Below are 18794 nucleotides of genomic sequence, written 5' to 3' on the forward strand. Positions count from 1 at the left end.
CCCACATCCGGGCCGGGAGCCTCTGGGAGCTGGAATTGCCACACCCCCACCCCCACCCCCACCCCCGCGCTTAGGCTCCATGTCTCTCGAAGCTGTGGGGGTCTCAGGAGAAACACCAGCTCCCAGAGGGACCCCCATACCACGCCCTGCACTTGGGAGAGGTGAGGAGCAAACACAATGATGGGAAACATCAATGATGTAACACACGCCCCCCAGAGTTGGGTCCATTCAGAGCCCCAGAATTCGGCCATATTTGGAAACCGGGTGATGCAGCTGTAACAGGTTAATAGAAGGTTAGGGCGGGTCTCCCATGCCAGATGCCGGGGTCCTGACAGGGAGAGAAAACAGAGACACGGAAGGTGGACAGAGAGGAGAGGCCACGAGACAAGGAGGCAGAGACTACACCCAGGTGTCCACACGCCAAGGGCACGGGGCCTGCGCCAGCCGGGCCGCAGGCCGCAGGAAGGCCCCTCCCTGGAGCCCAGAGGGACGCGCCCTGCCAGCTCCTTCCTTAGGACACGGGGCCTCCGGCCCGGAGGGAATCCTGTCTGCTGTTCTCAAACCCCTGGCGTGTGGCGGCGTGTGGCGGCGTGTGGGAGCAGCTCTAGGCCACGAACACGGCTCCCGGAGCCTGGCGGGGGTGTGGGCAGCCTCAGGGTGCCACTCATGGCCAGCTACCCCAGCCCCCACCGAAAGCCCCTGCTTGAACCCCTTCAAGGGACAGGGAGGTCACTCCCAGCTGGCAGCCCACGGGGCACCCCTCTCAAGATACAGGCTCCGGAGCCTTGCTGTGTCCGGCCTCGCGGGAAGCCTTCCTGCAGGCGCCTGTCCGTGGAGCTGCCCCACCCTGACGGAGCCTCAGGGGAGCCCTGGGAGAGGCCCGGGACCCCGATTCTCCTTCTCATGAGGTGGGCGCCGGCCGGTGGGCACAGCCCTAGGCGCGGGACACCGGAAGCTGAGTTTTCCAGGTTTGTAGTATAACCTCGGTTTTATGGGGAAATCACTGTAGCTCAGAGACAGCAGTGCTGGGTGGTGGTTGGGGCACAGCCCTCATCCATCCCTCCACCCACTGCGGCACCCCTGCACCCCTGGGCCTGGAGGACGGCGCGGGCGGGGCCCTGGGGAAGGCGGGCCCTCTGAGGTCTGGGACCGGCTGAGGCTGAGGCCGGCCGCTCTCAGACTGCCTCTCCCCAGCTTGGGCGGTGGCCCAAGGAATCCTTCCGTGACCCTGGTCAAGGAGGGCGTGCCAGCAAGTGCTTGCCCGGGTCAGTAAAACTTCCCGCAAACCCAAAAGATTAAACCAAAGTTCAGGCCTGAAAGGAAATAGCCCAGTGAGTAAGCGGCAGGGAGCTCCGGGGGCCTGGGCTGACGTGCGTGGGTCTGGGAACCGTGTTCCCGTGTGTCCTCAAGAAGCCTTTCCCGCCGGCCGAGCCGATGACAACGGGCATAGTTCCCTGTCCTCGTCACCCCCAACCACAAACTCGCTCCTCAGGGAGCAAAGGGGGCCAATAGCAGGAGCGCCTCATCTGACGCCAGGGAAGGGCGTCCCGGCCGCCGGGTGAGGCCGAGCTCCCGGTGCACGCAGGGGTCACTCCCTTGGGAATCACAGGGCCGGCCAGAGCCTCGCCGACCACAGAGACCAGGCCCTGTAAGTCCACAGACCGGAGGACAGCGTGGAGCCGGACATCCCCAATAAAACGAACACTGGAGCCCTGGCCGGGCTGGCTCGGCGGTTAGAGCGTCGGCCCACGGACCAATGAGTCACGGGTTCGATTCCAGCCAAGGGCACGTGCCTCAGTTGCGGTTCATCCCCGGCCCTGGTTGGGGTCCTTCAGGAGGGAACCAGTCGATGTGTCCCTTTCACATCGATGCTTCTCTCTCTCCTCTCCCTCCCTCCCACTCTATCTGAAGATAAATAGAAAAACATCCTCAGGTGAGGATTTAAAAAAAAAACAACAATTAATAAACGCTGGAGCCCTCGGTTCTGGGTGCCCCCTCGGCCCCGTGGCAGAAGCAGCTGCTCCTGTCGGACTCTGGCCTGTTTCCCTCACGGAGGGACGGCAACAGCCACACGGAGCACCAGGTACGCAGCAGGTGCTCAGCAGATGCGTACTGGACAAAGCACCCAGCCGGGGCAGTCTGTCCCTGAAATGCAAGGACACAGCCAGGAAAGGCAGCTGGGCCTCCCTCAGAAGGACCCTGGCTCCTGGCTACAGTTCTCCAAGTGAAGCCAGAGAAACGACCCCCAAGGCGGAGGAGTGGGGGGGCGGCCCCCACACAGACTGAGCCCGCAGGTGCCTCACCGGCCTCTGTGTCACAAGCCGGCCCCGCCCCTCTCCAGCAAACAATACGCTTGCTCAGAGCCTGCATTCCGACCAGCGGCTTCCAAGAGAAATGAATGTTCTTCTCGAAAATGTGGGGAATGACACCCCGGCACTCCCGTGCCTTGGAATCTGCCTCTTCACATCGATGACATTGTCCCTGCTCCAACCGCCTGTCTCAAGGTCAGGGTGAGACACGCGCTTTGTCGAGAGGGAGACACAGAAAGCAGCCTCCCGGGGGGACAGAAAGGAGACAGCGGGGAGCACAGGAGGGAGAGGGCAGGTGCCCCTGCAGCCGCGTGGGGGACAGGCCGGCCACCTGGCGCTACTCACCCGCACGACCACCACTTGCACGGAGACATGTTCAGGGAGGCGGATCGGGGCCCGGAAGTGCGTGGCCAGGGACACGAGCAGGTGGAGGATGGCCACCAGGTTCTTCCCGTGGATGGCTTGTGGGGGAGGACAGAAGAAGCCTCGTTAGAGCGTTATACGGTAACCCCGAGCCTGCGTCCAAAAGGCGATGACGAAGCTACGTGGAAATGAGACCTTGGAGGGAAACCACAGGCCATGGAGAAACGGAGAGAGCCGACGCACATCCCCCCGAACTCCGTTTCAGCGCCTGACTCGGGCCTGTCTGTCGGCCTCGGTGTCTCGTGCAAGCGCAGGAGAAGGGAAGATCGTGAGAAACAGGTCACCCTGCCACTCAGCCGGCACAGGGACGCGCATCACGACCTCTCTGCCATGAGCCACCCCACGAGGGCAGGCTATCGGAAATGCTGCTTTGGGGACGGGAGACCTGAATTCCACCCGCCTAGGTCCCTGGCCTTCTGAGAGCTCGTCTTCTCCGGTACGGGGGCCACTGTCACCACCGAGCACAGGGCTTTACTGTTTACAGAGCACCCGATGCCCCACCCACAGCCCCGCTACCCGTGAGGTCAGCTTGGGTCTGTCCGAGGTTTCGGTGCTAAGAAGCCAGAAACCGACCACAGGGCAGCCACAGGGCCCCTCCCCAGCAGGGGGGCTCCTAAGCCACAGCCGGACTGCCCTGCATGGAGGGCGAGGGGTGTGGGGAGAAAGCCCGGAGAGGGATCTCCGCTTCCTCGGTCTAGTTTTTCACCCTTCCGGTTCGCGTCCTGGCTGGGTGTACTGCGAGGTCACGTGTTCCTAACGCCAGCACCTCTGAGACACAGCCTGGGCCCAGCGCGCACCTCCTGAGGACCTGCTCGGGTGGGTCACGGTGCCGCCCACCTGGTGTGGCGGCTTGGGTGTCTGGGTGTCCCTGGCAAGAACCCCACACAGCTTCTGTCTTGTAATGAATTCCCACCCTCCCTCTGACGTCTCTCCGACCAGAAAGAACTCCACTCTGTCCTGAAGTCCGGGGGGTGGGGGAGAAGGGGACAGACAAAGGTGGTGGGTGGGGCCGCGCGCTCCTGGATTGGGGTGCTGGCTTTCCCCACCATGCCTGCCTGTCGCGGAGCAGGGTGAAGGAGCTTGTTCACTGTGAGATCCGATGGGAAGTGGCCGGTGGAGAGCCGGGAGCCCCGCCCCCGCGCCGCTCACCGTCCACCGCCCACCGCAGCGCCCAGCCGTGGGGCCTCAGCAGCTCCTGCACCGTCTCCAGCACCGTCTGCAGCTTCTGCTTCTGCCCGACTTCAGACTGCGTCACCTCGGCCACGTTCAGTTTGCAGCCGGCCAGCTTCTCTGCGGTGAGGAGGACAAGAGCAGGGCAGGCTGTCAGGCGTGGCCGGGGGGGCGCAGGGACGCCTGGTCAGGTCACCCGAGTTCCTCCGATAACTGCTCCAGAATGAAAGGGGGTGGGGTGCGCGGGCAGAACGCCGGCGTCCCCCTTGGGGACATTCTGTGTGCATGAAATGGACAGAATGATTGACGTGGACGGGCAAGGAGGTGACCTGCGGGGACGGACGGGAGCTGCGGAGGCGGGCCAGGGCCTTCCCGGCGGGAAGAGGACTGGATGGGAAGATCAGGGTGGGACATGTTCCCTCCGCCTCCCAGGCCCTCCCGGCCCACGCTCGTCTCATCTGGGCGCCGGGAGGGACAACCAGGCCCCCGATGCCTGCGACTACCCAGTTTCCCAGAGTGAGCAGGAAGCAGCCTGGAGGAGCCAGACAAAAACCGTCACATCAGCTTAAAGGACAGTTCCTGGGGCTAAGACCAGCGGTGGGCGACGTCCGGCCCCGCACCTGCGTGGGCCAAGGCCAGGAAGGAGCCCAGGGCCCCTCCGGTCTGTTTATTCCAAGTCGAGTCGCATCATCACACAGGCCAGTCACAAATGGGGTGTCTATCTTGCAGTGTCCCCCCCAAGGAACTGCTAAGGCATTTGCACTGGCAGTGTCTGCAGCCCCCCTCCCCCAAACCGAGCAAGGACACGCAGTCCTGACGTCTGTCCCCTCGAGGACACGGATACATACAGCAACGCCCCTGGGCTTGGGATACTGCATTCATCACTCACAGCACCGTCCCGAGCACCCCGTCCTGGGCACTGCCCCGGGGCGCCCCAGGGTGCCCTCCCCCAGCGCCGGCCACGTCCTCTGCACCTGGGCTGCGCAGACGGTGCCCGGCCCATCGCTCGGCTCCCCTCCTGAGCCACTTCGTGCTGCACCCAGAAGCCCGGGTAACCTTTGAAAACGTGAACTCAGATCATGTCACGGCCCTGACCAAAACCTCTACTGGCTTCCTGTCACCTGTCACTTGGAATAAAAACTTCTGTCCACCAGGGCTGCACACGGTGTGGCCCTGTCCATCTTCCCAGCCCCCACCCCCACCCCGCCGCACATTCACCCCCTTCCACAGCCCAGTGAACGCTACAGACTGCTCCCCACTTCAGCTCAGCCTGGAACCTTCTTCCCACTCCAGCTGCGGAGCAGCCTGGGCAGAGGTCACCGCCCGACCACCCGCCCCGGCCACCGGCCACCCTCTCGGCCCCCAGCCCTCCGATCCTCCCCCCCCCCCTCGGCCCCCAGCCCTCCGATCCTCCCGCCCGCCCCCTCGGCCCCCAGCCCTCCGATCCTCCCGCCCCCCCTCCTCGGCCCCCAGCCCTCCGATCCTCCCGCCCGCTCCCCCTCGGACCCCCCAGCCCTCCGATACTTCCCCGCCCCCCCCGTCACTCGGCCCCCAGCCCTCCGATCTCTCACTCCGCCTCCCCCACTCGGCCCGCCCAGCCCTCCGATCCTCCCCGCCCCCCCCCCCGAGCCACCGCACCCGTCCAGTCCTCCCGCCCCCCCTCTCGGCCCCCAGCCCTCCGATCCTCCCCCCCACCCCCCTCGGCCCCCAGCCCTCCGATCCTCCCGCCCCCCTCACTCTTGGCCCCCAGCCCTCCGATCCTCCCGCCCCCCCCCTCGGCCCCAGCCCTCCGATCCTCCCCCCTCACTCTTGGCCCCCAGCCCTCCGATCCTCCCACCCCCCCTCACTCTTGGCCCCCAGCCCTCCGATCCTCCCACCCTCGGCATCTCCTCACGCATTTATTCGCTCTGAGGTTGAACACCCCGGACTCATCTCCCCTCTGCCAGACTATACGGAGTAGGGGGCTCCTGCTGACTCTTAGGAAGTGTGTTATCCCACACACAAGGGGACACTGAGTCCTCAAGGTCACCTTTGCAGACTTATGGGACCCTAAAAATGTATTAGAACTCCTTGGGGACACAGCTGAAGCTGAAGGACCCGGACGAACACGCCTTCATTTCCTGCAGAAGGAGCCCCTGTCCTTGGAAGCAAGGGGACCGACCGCAGGGCACCCTCGCTGCCTCGGCCAGTGCAGTGACCGTGCGCCCGTCACCCAGAGGAACTGGGGACTCGCGGCCCCGGCTCTCCTTTTCCATGTCTCTGTCTCTCTGCCACGTCCTGGCTCCAGACCCTGGGCCAGCACCCTGACCGCTCCCGCGTCAGCTCGGGGCAGAGCTCTGGCTGCCCTGGGGCGACATGAAGAGCTGTGTCCAATCAGTGTCCACTCCTCGCCCCTCCGCCCCCTGCAAACCACAGCCCACTCGCAGAACACCCTCCGGGACCACCCGCCCGCTCCCCCCGTCTGAAGGGAGGGGCGCAGGCTGGCAGGGAGGGCCACCCAGAGGAACCGGTGCCCCGTGCACCCCCGTCCACGCTCCCCTTGGCAGCGCGCACCCAGCAGCACAGCAGGGGACCACCTAGAAGCTGTGCGTGACCTGCTGCCTAGGAGCTCGAGTGGAACGCCCACCGGAGAAATGACGACGGGACAGGGGCCCTGAAGCCCAGGCCCCCGGACGCCACCTGGGGGCTGAGGGCTCAGGACTGGGGCTTCCGGCCCACTCTCAGGACGTGTGACCGTCGGCCGGCTCAGGTGGCCTGCACTGGGAACGCCCCTCCCGCAGACTCACCCAAGAGCTTCTGCAGCACCTGGCCGTCGTACAGGTCCTCTTCCAGCTGCTTCACGATGATCCTCTCCTCCGCCAGCACGTCGTTGATCCAGTCGATGAGGACCTGGGGGAGGCGGGTGTGATGGCCATCTCAGCAGCGCCACCCGGACTAAGGCAGTGACCATAGCCGGCGGAGGACCGAGGGCCGCGGGACAGCCGGACGCCGCAGCACAGGGGCCAGGCCGGCCGCGGTGGGAAAGGCAAGCTGCTCCCAGCCTACGGCCAGGGCCAGAGGGTGCCGACCCCCAGGCTGCCAGGGCTTCTGAATTCACGAGAACCCAGGGGAGGCAGCCCCCTCCCAGACTGGGCCTGCTCCTGGCGGGAACTCCCAGCCACAGGGCCCGAGGACACCAGCTCACCAGGGCGTGAGGAGGGGGTTCCATGAGCGGATGGTACTAGCACTGCCCTGGGGGGCCTGAGGCAGCACAGGCCATAAACCGTCTGTCCCCTCCCCTCCCCTCAGATCTGCACCAAAAACAGTCCCGATCACCCCGGGCCTAAAGCTGCAGAGAAAAGGGGATCCCGGAGGTCCACACCACGAGCTCTGAGCTCCTGCCCTTCCTGAGAGCTTTGTGGAGACAGAATCCGCTCACCACACAGTCACGCTTGTCAAGGGTGCGCGCCGGTGGTTTGCAGGGTGCTCGCAAAGCCGTGCAGCCATCGCCATCATCAACCGAAGGGCATTTTCATCATCCCCCAAAGCAGCCCTGCACCTGCTCATCAGTCACGCCCATCCCCCGCCCCGTTCCTTCCAGCCACCAAGCTCTCTTGCCCGTGGATCGATCCGCCTGCCCGGACATTTCGTATGAACGGAACCACAGAATGCTCTGGGTCTGGCTTCTCCCACTTGGCGTGTTTTCGAGGTCATCCACGTCGTGTGACTTCATGCGTTCTCGTGGGTGAGTCACAGCCCAGTGCGTAGACACACGCCCCCCCAGCTCGGCTGCGGCAGACAGCGCGGCTCTGGATACGGGTGGACACCTTCTCTACGTGGCTGCTGCTCACTTCTCCAGGCCAGACTCTCCTCCAAAGCGTTTCCCGTTGAGTGTGCTCGGGGGATAGCACGAGCAAAGGCAGCTTCGATGGCGGATGTGTCCCTCTCTCCCAAGGCCAGCTCATGCCCTCCCCTGCCTTCCAGCGCTGTCCCTGTCCCAGGAACCCCTGCGCCCCCCCGCACCGTCCTGCGCAGGTTCCACGAGCTCCTCTCACTGAACGCGTCACCCCCAAGCCTGCTGTTCTCCAAGAGGGAAGCAGACACCAGGCATGAGTTTCAGGAGCCTGGACTCCACCCCGTAACATTACTTCTGCCCACTTCTCAACTGGGTCCACTTCTCAACACCTCCTCTCCCACTGCCCTTGTCCCAACCACCTCCCTCGACCAACGCCACAGCCCTACCTGAGCACCCTGCCTCCTCGCTTGTGTTCTTCAAATACCCCAAGCTCCCCCCGCCTCAGGGCCTTTGCACGTGCTGTTCCTCCACACTGAGCACACCCCGTCCCGACAGCCTGGCCAGCTCGCACTCATCCTTCAGGTCGCAAGCTCCTGTATTGTCCCTGACCTGACCGCCCCACCCCACCCAGGCCACATCCTCATACCACAGCTCCCAGCACACCCAAGTGCCTTTTCCCTGACCTGGTCACATGGGCAAGGCCAACTCATCTTTGCTCATCATGATCTCCCCGACTGGACTTCAAGTTCGCTGAGGTCAGCAGCTATGACATGTGTGCGGCTCTGTCCCCAGCACCCAGTGCTCAATGCCTGGCATGGCGCTCCATACACAGGTATTGTGTTAATCAATTGACTTACGGAGCACCTTCTATGTGCCAGACCCTGGGAATAAATAGGGCAGAGGGGCCTCTGTCCTGGGGGTCCCTCCGACCTGGGGGTCAGACAAGAAGGACCAACGAGAACCACACTCCCAGGTCGTGGAAAGTGAGGTGCGTGTGGTGTAGCAGCCTGACACACACACCCCAGCCAGGTGGCCCAGGCCCGCGGCGGCCACCGTGTTGCCCCACGCCGTACCCCCAGAGGCTAACCTTGGGCCAGACCCACGGAAGGGGCCCAAACAAACTGCAGAACAGCCTGCAGACCTGGCGAGGTCTCTGGGGCCCGCCACTGGCTGCTTCCGGAGGCTGCCTTGCCCGGGGCGCTGTCCTGCTGGGAACCGCCGGACAGATGGCGTCTGCTGTGGAGAAGCTGAAGCTTCGAAATCCATCTGGGTCTCCGAGCCGATCAAAGCCCAGACGGGAACACCAGCCAGGGCAGGGTGAAAAGCGAGCTCCACACAGGGGGCCAGGAGGTGCCCCGCGCTGAGAAGCAACCGCAATCCACCGCGGGTCTGCCGGCCACCCCGAGGACGTGCGGTCTCCTCGGGGACACCACCCCATGCTTCCCAGCTCCTCCGTCCTCGCCCTCCGATCGCAAGCCCTTCCGTGACGTTCAGGGATGTCCTCACTTGCAGGCCCCGAATCCTGCGGGCACACGTCTGGACGTATCCTAACGGTGCCCTTGGCGCACACGTTTTACGAGCTTTCTCAAACCAGAATAAAAAAGTCACTGTCCCTCTAGCTTCTTCTGAATGATTGTCAGGATCTGCAGCCTGTCTCCCCCAAACCACAACAGTTACGTTTTAATCACTTCCAAACTGGCTCGTCACTGCCGAATGAATCCACGGAGGACTGGACCCAGCGGGCGGAGCGCCCGATCGCATCCCGGCGCCTCCCGCAGCTCCTCCGCCCAGAGGAGCCGCCCACGGCCGATGCTCTTCACGGGGACGAGGGGAGAAGAAAACAGGGCTGAACAACCAGAGTCTTGTCCAATAAACCGGGAAATGAGGTGTGAGACCTGCTCGTGGGGAGAAGGGCGGACCCCGGCGATGACGCAGTCAGCGGCTGCGGGCCGACGGGCTCTCGAGTGCGGGGGCCTCTCCCGGCCATTCCTTCTGGAAGGTACGAGGACGGCCATTCCCCCTTGGAAAGAGGGTTCGGAAGTAGAGGCTCCCGTCGGTGAGCCGCTACGGCCCAGGCGGCACAGGCTTTGCCTGTACGTCAGGGCGTCTGCGGAGGGTCTGGGGAAAACGGTGACAGGGCGGGACACTGGCCAAGAGGACGTCAGGGCGAGTCTCTCGGGCGGCCGTGTCCCTTCTAAATCCGCCCACCCGCCTGCCCCGCGGCAGTGGCCTGGAGCCGTGTCCGCGGTCCCCTCCTGGACATGCTGGCGGCAGGCTCGGCTGCTCTCCCTCCCCAGTCGGAGCTGGTCTGCCAATCCGGGAAGCCGGACTCCAGAGCCCAGCGCACCCCCACCCCTCGACCTCCATCCCTGACCCGAGAGATGCTCAGATGGGGTTCCTGGATGAACGCCAGAGCCGGTCTTTATAGGAAGCAAAGGACAGAGGACAGCATTTTACACAGTGACTGTCTGGAGACAGCAGGGTCAGGGGCAAATTTGCAGAGGAACAGAACAGGGGCCAAGGCAAGAGGTGAAGACAATTAAAAAAAATTTTTTTTTCTTTATTGATTTTAGAGAGAGAGGAAGGGAGAGGGAGAGAGAGAGAAACGTCGATGAGAGAGAAAATCGACTGACCACCTCCTGCATGCCCCCCACTGGGGATCAAGCCCACAACCTGGGCATGTGCCCTGACCGGAATCAAACGGGCGACCTCTTGGTGCAGGGTCGACGCTCCACCACTGAGCTGCACCGGCCGGGCGTGAAGACAGTTCAGATGACAGAGAACAGAGAAAGCACATGGAGACAACTCTGCTTCCTCTGGAATGTCCTGCTGCTCCCAAGACGGGGACGTGGCCAGAGGCCCCGATGTCACCCAGACCTCACTGACCCGCTCAGGTCTGCAGGTGGGCCACCCAGGAAAATCTCTGGACCACGAGGCTCAGGAGCTGCCCTGGCTGGGACGCTCCTTGAATATGGTCACATCAGTGCCAGCAAATGCCGCCGTCCACGACTCCCGGGGAAGTCAGGGTGCGGTCCTCCTGCGCCCCGCTCCACACACCTTCCCCAGGCTTATTTTAACCTGGTCCCTTCACGGCAAGAACCACGCTTCTCTCGAATCATCAAACCTACGGGCCGTCTCAGGACGCCATGCGATCCACGAAGGCCCGGGCAGAACAAAAGGCAGAGGAAGGAGGGTTCGCCCTGTGTCTGCCCGGCTGCTGGGCCGGAACATCGCTCTCTCGTCCTCGGCTCTCTGGCCTTCGAACCGCAGCACCTGGGTCTCCACCCAGCTTGCGATGGGACCTCCCAGCCTCCATCGCCATGTGAGCCAGGCAGAGACAGGGCAGGGCAGGTCCCTTGCTTCTGTTTCTCTGGAGAACCCTGAGGAACGGGGGGCCTTCGCCACCTCACGCTGACGCCTCCCCGTGAACGGCCTGCTGGCAGCTGCTCCGTTTGTTCCAAACAACAAACAGGTACTCGGGGGGGGGGGGGTTAATAAAGTAGGAATCAACATTTGGGGTGGGTCCTAAAACCGACATTTTCAATGTCTTTTTCTGTTTTTGTTTTCGTTTTTTGTGAATCCTCACTCAAGGACACTTTTGCATTGATTTTAAGAAAGACACATCGATGGGTTGCCTCCCGCATGACCCCGACCGGCCCTGGGATCAAACCTGCAACCCAGGTACGTGCCCTTGACTGGGAATCGAACCCGAGACGTTGTCTCACTGCTGAGCCAAACCGGCCAGGGCGGCATCGCAGTCTCAGGTTTGTAAAAGGTGACGCACAGGGTCTCTTTACGCCGTGTCAGCCCCGTGGACACGCACCACCGGATTCCGCAGCAGCGGCGCAGGTGGAGGAGCTGTTTCAAAAGCACTTGGCCAGACACGCACTGCGTGACCGGAGTCCAGGTCACCGGAGCCCGGTCACCCCGCTGGCCGCGGCAGCGACGCGATGTCCGGGCTGCCCGCGGGGAGCGGGCCGGCGCGGCGGGAGAGGCCCCAGAGCCTGCTGGGGTTCCCACTGGAGCCTCAAACCTGCCGCCCACACGGGGACACGACAAACAGGACGGACGAAGCCTCACCGCTCGCTGCGGCTTGGAAACCACGCGGGGGAGCGCGCGCAGGAGAGACAGAGCCCCGCCCTCCGCCCTGCTCCCCTGACTCGGAACGACACACTGTCAGCTTGTCAGCCGGCTCCTTGTCAGCTGGTGTCTGCCCGTCCGGACGCAGCAGAGACTGACCGTCCACCCAGAGCCGGGGTGTCGCATCACACGGCTCTGAGCAGGAGCAGCCGGAGGGGTCACACCTCTGCCCCCCCGGCCGCTCCCTCCGCCCAGCACAGAGTGCGAGCCGGCGGTTGCAAAGGCCCCGTGGAGCGGGCACTGGGCAGGTGTCCACACCATGACCTGGACCCCTTCCTCCATGCAGCCTCCTCACCACACGCCCTCACCTAGCAGCATGAGGCCCCCTTCCCCAGCCCTCTGGCTGGCTCCTTTCCCAAGGAGCCTGCACCCCCAAAGCTTAGCCCCAACAGGAACATCCCAACCAAGATGCCCCTCCTTACCTTGACCAGCTCCTTGAACTTGGGGTCATCCCTGGAGGTGGGGTCGATCATTGTACGCTCCTCATTCTCCTCTGGTGGGGACAAAGGAGCAGGGTCAGCGTTCATGGGGGCAGGCAGGTGGGCAGCTGACTTCCTGGCACGGGTCGGGGAGGTGGCCGAGAGCGGAGAACCCCGGTGTTTTCTGAGTAAGCAGTGGCGGCCCAGGGCGGCGGCCTAGCGGGGAACAGCCCCTGGAAAGCGGAGGGCAGCCTCGAGCTCACCCACCCCCGCGGGGGACGCAGTCACCCCATCCTTCTGCCGGCCTCGCCCCTCGCTGAGCACATCTTTGGGGGAGACCCTGGGCGTGGCGGCCAGGCCCACGCTGTCTCCTTGTGTGCCTCGCGTAACATGAACACGGGGAATGCTCACCGCTGGGTGAGAGAGCACAGAGCAAACACGTTAGAAAGAAAACGCAGACAAGGAGGCTGTTTCACAGCAACATGTGCTCGTCCTCACTCTGTCTGTGCAGCTGTTTGACTTTCCCTCCGTGCTCTGGCCTTGCTCTGGGGCAGCAGGGACCAGTGAGCTCGGCACAGGAGTGGCGAGGCGATGAGCGAGGGGCCACGAGGGGCCACGAGGAGCCAGGCCCGCGGAGGCCAGACACGACCCGGGACGCACGGGTGGAGGGGACCCGGGACCTGGGCCCAGACCAGCTCCTGGGGAGCTGGGGGCCCTGTCGGTGTGGGTGGGAACAAAACGGCTTTCGTAACAGTGGCTTCAGAGCTCAGCCCCAGGTGCCACCTGAGCTCATTTTAAAGCTGACAAAGGGGGAAGCTATTTCTGTGCGGACCTGATGTCGAGAGGGAAGCTCCAGGGGACACACCGAGGGCCGCAAGGGGGTCCCTGGCGATGTCCCGCTGAGGCCCTCAGCAGCCTCCCACGACCCCTGGGGTGCAGGCTGGCGTCCTCCGTGCGGCCAGCGAGGCCTCTGCAGCCTGTGTCCCCGGCCCCCCGGCCCCCCTCGCTCCTCAGCAAGCCTCGCCACCACCTGCCACAGGGCCCTGGCACCTGCTTCTCCGTCTGCCCCCCCCCCCCACATCCCTTCACCCTTCCGAGCTCAGCTCCAGGTGCCGCCTGAGCCCGGGCCGTGGAGCCTTACAAAGCACCGTGGAGAGCAGGGCAGCTGGTTAGAAAGACAGACCAGAGGGTCAGGGCCCAGGGACAGGCCGGTTCCGGGCATGACTGACACGTGGCCCGCCACGGTTAAGATGAATCTACTTCCTGTCCCCGCTGGTCTGAAGCAGGGTCGCACCCAGGAGTGACAGTGGCCCCCACCCCAGGGCAGCAATGTCTGGAGACATGTTTGGTTGTCTTGAGGGGGGGTGGCATCTGGTGGGCAGGGGCCAGGACAGCCCCACAACAGGGTTTATTCAGCGCCGACACCCCACGAGGCCAGGACAGCCCCACAACAGGGTTTATCCAGCGCCGACACCCCACGAGGCCCAGGACAGCCCCACAACAGGGTTTATCCAGCGCCGACACCCCACAAGGCCCAGGACACCCCACAGCAGGGTTTATCCAGCGCCCACACCCCACGAGGCCCAGGCAGAGAGGCCGCTGTGACTCAGCCTGACTCCCAGACCCGCAAGCCGATCCCAGCTCCCCGTGGACGGTCTCACCCAGGAGCACCTGCCTGGACGGTGGCTCCAGCCAGACCAGGACCGTCGGCCACGGGAACCATGGAGAGCCACGCTCGTGCAAGAGGGAGAAGCCTCCGTGGCCCGCAGGCCGGCAGGGAGCCCGGCCGCCGCGGCCTCGGGCCGCTGGGCCGAAGCGTCAGCACTTTCACGAGCTCCTGCTAGCCTGGCCTCCTCCCGGAAACCACAACACGGGGGCCCGCCGGGACTTCCCTTCGAACGGGGGTTCGGAAACACAGGGAAGTTTCCCAGATGGATCAGATCCCAAAACACGCTGTAAGGACAACGTGCCCAGCCTGTCACCTGGTCAGGGCTGAACCGGGGCGTGGTCCCCAGGCGGTAGGGACACTTGGCAGGTCCTACCCAGCAAGCCCCAGGCCTGGGGCAGCTCCGGTGCACAGAGATGGGGCACTGCGTCACTCCTGTGTCATTTCCCATTTGGGGGCCTTGTGCACCCAGAGACACAGCTCCACCAGGGCTACCGAAGTCCCAAGGCAGCCAGCAGCTCCTCCATGAGGGCCTTTCCCGTGCACAGCAAGAGCGCGGTCACCTCCATCACCGGCTGACACTCCCAGGGACATCCCTGCCCCCGTCACCCGGGGCCCCCCCGTAATGACTCAGCTTAGCCAACGACCCCGCCTCATCCCCTCTTCCTCGCGAGAACCCCAAGAAAGACCTTTGCCTGGACTTTGCCTCCAGCCCCTGCCTCCGCCCTGCCCTGGCGCCTCCCCGAGGGGCCCTGCCTGGCACAGGCCCCACCTGCGCGGCCCCGGGGACAACGTGCTGCGTTTCAGTGGCAGCTGTCCCCTCAGCTGTCGGCCTCGCCCATCCTAAACCGTGATACAACTTACATTTTTCACCAGGGACAGCGAAATCTACTTGCTTTTCCCCGCACACTTTTCTTAAACGACCTTGAGCCAAGCGCACGGACCCTCGAATGCCGCCCAGTGTGGCATCGGCTCACGCGGCGGTGGCCGCCGGGCTTCCCCGGTCTCACCAGGGCCGAACCGGGCAGCGCACGGTACCTAGCAGGGTGTCCTCCGGGTGCAGGTCCAGCAGGGCGGGGGACATGGGCGAGTTGATGGCCTTCTTGCCTTCCTCCTGCAGGTCGCTCACTGTGAGGCAGGGAGAGAAGGGGAACAGTCAGCATGATGGGATCCGCGGCCTCCGTGCTGGCAGAGGACACAAAGAGAAGTCGGCTCCTGTGTTTCAGGCATTTAACGAACATTCCCAAATGGCTTGTCGCCCAGAAAAAGTCTGAGGAAAAGCGATCCGGACCAAGAATATGCTCTGCGACGCTTCCCCCTGCCAGCCCCCCCCTCCGGCCGGCCCGTCTGCCTCCACCGCTCCTGGAATAGGTGACCGAGACACGGAAGCTTCTGGATGCTTCCAGACCTGCCCGAGGCGGCTGGGACGGACCAAGCTTGGGTCACGGCGACAGGGTCTGAGGAAGCAGGGCTCCCCTTCCCTCCCTGGGGACCCCGGGCGTGAAGGCCCCGCCAACACCTGCACAGGTAAGCGCAGAAGTAAGAGCAATGCCACGTCGAAGCCACATTCACGGGGACAGGACCCAGGGTGTGACGGCAGGAGCAGCCCGGGGGCGGGAGCACAGACCACGCAATGGTGGTGTCGCGGGGAGTGGCCATGGCCTCCGGTCTAGAGAGCGCGGGTCGTGCGTTGTGCGTGTGTTGGGATGAAGGTCCGCGAGGCGCGGGGCGAACAGAGACTCAGCGTGGACCCCACGGGGGCAGGACCCCCTCGCTCCCTGCTCTAGAGAGACCTCAGGAAGACCCTGAAGTCACACCACTGGGAGGGCCACCAACTCCCCGGCTGGTGAGACGTGTCTCTTCCATCAGCCGTGACTGTGACGTGCAGACCCCGCTGCTGGCCCGGTTCCAGGCAGCCCAGACCAGACTCACGGGCGCGGGGTGGGGCCGGGGCACCTGCCGCTCTTTGCCGCCCTGGCTGAGCCGCGTGGCCACAGTCCCCAACCACACGCCACAGAAACAGCCTCTCCACCCTTGACGGCCAGTGACAGTGGCCAGGCCTCCTCCTCTTCAACGCATGTTCTTAGAGGTGAAGACTTATTTCCTCTTCCAATGCCACAGTCACCTTGGACTTGAACGCCTCCAACCTGGGCACCTGACGTGACAGGTGACACAGTACAAGGGGGCGTGGCATGATGGCTTTGGACCGGGGGCCTTGTCATCACCCCCTTGCTGATGGTTCAACCTGGCAGGTCCCATTCACCCCTGTGAGGCTGTTTGCTCACAAGGTCAGGTCCCCGAGCCCACAGCCGGGCATCCGGTGGGCTCCCGGGACTCAGCCACACACCCAGCCCTGGGGACGACCACCCTCCACCCTTCAACAGATCAGTGGTAGTGGGGCCCCAGGACATTGGTTTTTCACATCAATGAAGCCCTGATACAAGACTATTTTATTTTATGCTTTTATCCTCACCCGAGGACATGTTTGCATTTATCTTCAGATAGAGCAGGAGGGAGAGAGGGAGGAAAAGAAAGAGAGAAACATCGATGTGAGAGAGGCACATCGAATGGTTGACACCCACACGACCCCAACTGGGGCTGGGGACAAACCGCAACTGAGGTACGTGCCCTTAGCGGGAACCGAACCTGGGTCTCTCTGGTCCATAGGCCGATGCTCCAACCGCTGAGCCAAACCGGCCAGGACCTGATACAAGACTTTTAAAAGTACACCCATGTTCACAACAGCATGATTCACAAGAGTCAAAAGGTGGCAACAGCCCGAGTGTCCACTGGTGGACGAGGGGTAAACACAGTGTGGTCTATCCATGCTGTGGAATATTATTCACCCATGAAAAGGAAGGACACTGACACAGGCTACAGCGTGGGTGAACCCTGAGGACATTGTACTCAGTGAAATAAGCCAGACACGAAAGGACAAATTCTGGGCCATTGCACTTGTGTGAGGCCCCTGGAGGAGGCCAATTCGCAGACCGAAAGTAGGGTGGCGGGTGGAAGGCTGGGCCCAGAGTGTCAGCTTGGGAGGACGAGAAAGTTCTGGAGACCATGTGGTGATGGGCGCACAATGAGAATGGGCTTCACGCCACTGAACTGTTCTCTCAGACACGGTTGAGGCGGTAAACTTTGTTATCATATTTTACCATAATTTAAAAGAAAAAGGGGACCCTCTCCCACACATTCCGTCTGAATTCAGCCCCACAGCCGCAGCGTGTACACCGTCTTAGCCCCCCCAAGCAGGCCTCCTGCCCCCCAAAGCCTTAGCTCGACTCTGCATCGGAAGCAGCCAGTGTTTCGACCCTCAGAGTGACCGGTGAACATGCTGCGTGGCGAGAACACCCCCGCACCTCCCACCCCTAAAAAGACTCCAAAGAGCCCCGGGGCTCGTGCAGGCCACGTCAGAAAACAAAGACCAAGCTCCAGCGATTCCTTTACTCCATAATGAATTACAGAGTTTTTAACCAGAAGAGTTTTCAAAGGCAGGAAGGGAAGGAGGAAAAGGGTGTTTCTCTCCACACAGTCTCCCGTGTACGAAGGTGCGGGCGGGAGCGGGTGGAAGGGGTGTGGGCAGCAGCCCCGGCGGGTCCGGAGGAGACGCTGTGACGGCTGTGTTCCCCGCGGGGGAAGAACAAGAGCCCTGGTTTTGCCGGAGCAGAGGGTCTGGCCGGCGAGCTCAGGTGGGCCACGCGGGTGGGCCACGCAGGTGGGCCACGCAGGTGAGCCGTGACCTGGGACACATGCCAGAGCGGCTGTGGGAGGGGCCGAGGGGACTAAAACGCTTCCAGGCAGAGAGTCGGGGAAGGAGAAGGGACGGCATTTCAAAGCACAGAAACTGGGTCACAGGAAAACGGAGCAATTTCCACACCGCCCTTGAACTTCAAAGATAACACTAGACAGGGCCCAGGATTCCAGGGCCCTAATCGACGAGAAATGCTCCCACAGACCCGCCCGCGCTCTGGCTCAGCAGCACGTTCCAAGGGGCTGCTTATGTGTCAAGCCCTGAGGTTCACAAGGACCCCGAGCCAGGAGGGGGTCCCAGGCAGACCACAGGGCCAGCGGCCAGCTGTGATGAGCCTGGGTCTGCGGTCACAGAGCTCCAAGTTCAAATCTCACTTTGCCACATGCTGGGGTGCGGCTTGAAGCAAATCCCCTCCCCTTGCTAAGCCTCGGTTTCCCCGTCTGTAATGTGGGGACGGCGGCAGCACCTACCTCCAGGGAGGTTCGTAGAAATAAATAAGATTGGGGACACTCTCAGCTCCTGCTTCAGGGGACAAGCTCTGTGAAGGGCACGGGCAGGAGAAGATAAACAGGGATGAGTGATGAAGAGGAAGGTGAGGTCCCTCATCCAGGGAGAACCATGGAAGGCTCCCTGGAGGCGGCGGCAAGTGAATGTGGCCTTGAAAGATGCCAAGAATCCAGAGAAGGGATTTGGGGACTCTGTGCAAAGTACCTGGATGACATATCAGAGCTGGATGCTGGACGCGAAACGTGGAGGCCACATCAGGGCCGAACCGCAGGTGGGCTCACGGATGCCTCTTCAGGACTCTGCTCTCTCCCAGCCTGGGTCCTCTGAGGGCACGTGGCTGAGGAGCTTTCGGTCTAAATCTGATTACGATCCTCTGAGGTCAGTCCAGCGACTGGAAGGAAGGGCTCCTCTTGAACCACGGCTTTTCCCCAAGGCCCCCTGGCTGCCGGCTGAATTGGCTTTCCATTAACCCAGGAATGTTTTGGTTTTTAAAGTACCGGTGCACATGCCAGAAGGGAAACACTTCAAAGATGTGAAATCCCAGCTGTCCTGAGTCACGGACACAGCTCTGGATGTCTGGGGGCTGCGCACAGGGGTGTGGGCGCACAAAGGGACTGGGCTCGGTGCTGAG

General features: G+C 63.1%; 1 protein-coding gene across 3 annotated transcripts in view; it reads right to left on the reverse strand.

The window, feature by feature from the left end:
* Positions 1-18794, reverse strand: part of PARVB (parvin beta) — an 81047-nt gene that overhangs the window by 24144 nt on the left and 38109 nt on the right. For all 3 annotated transcript variants that reach the window (XM_036250901.1, XM_036250903.1, XM_036250902.1), the window contains exons 2-6: positions 14941-15030; positions 12240-12310; positions 6689-6791; positions 3882-4022; positions 2655-2770 (exon numbers count right to left, since the gene is read on the reverse strand). In XM_036250901.1, the coding sequence (XP_036106794.1) occupies positions 2655-2770; positions 3882-4022; positions 6689-6791; positions 12240-12310; positions 14941-15030 (521 nt within the window). The remainder of the gene's footprint in view (positions 1-2654; positions 2771-3881; positions 4023-6688; positions 6792-12239; positions 12311-14940; positions 15031-18794) is intronic.

This window comes from Molossus molossus, unplaced genomic scaffold (assembly GCF_014108415.1).
Source record: "Molossus molossus isolate mMolMol1 unplaced genomic scaffold, mMolMol1.p scaffold_m16_p_10, whole genome shotgun sequence".
NCBI classification, from domain to species: Eukaryota; Metazoa; Chordata; class Mammalia; order Chiroptera; family Molossidae; genus Molossus; species Molossus molossus.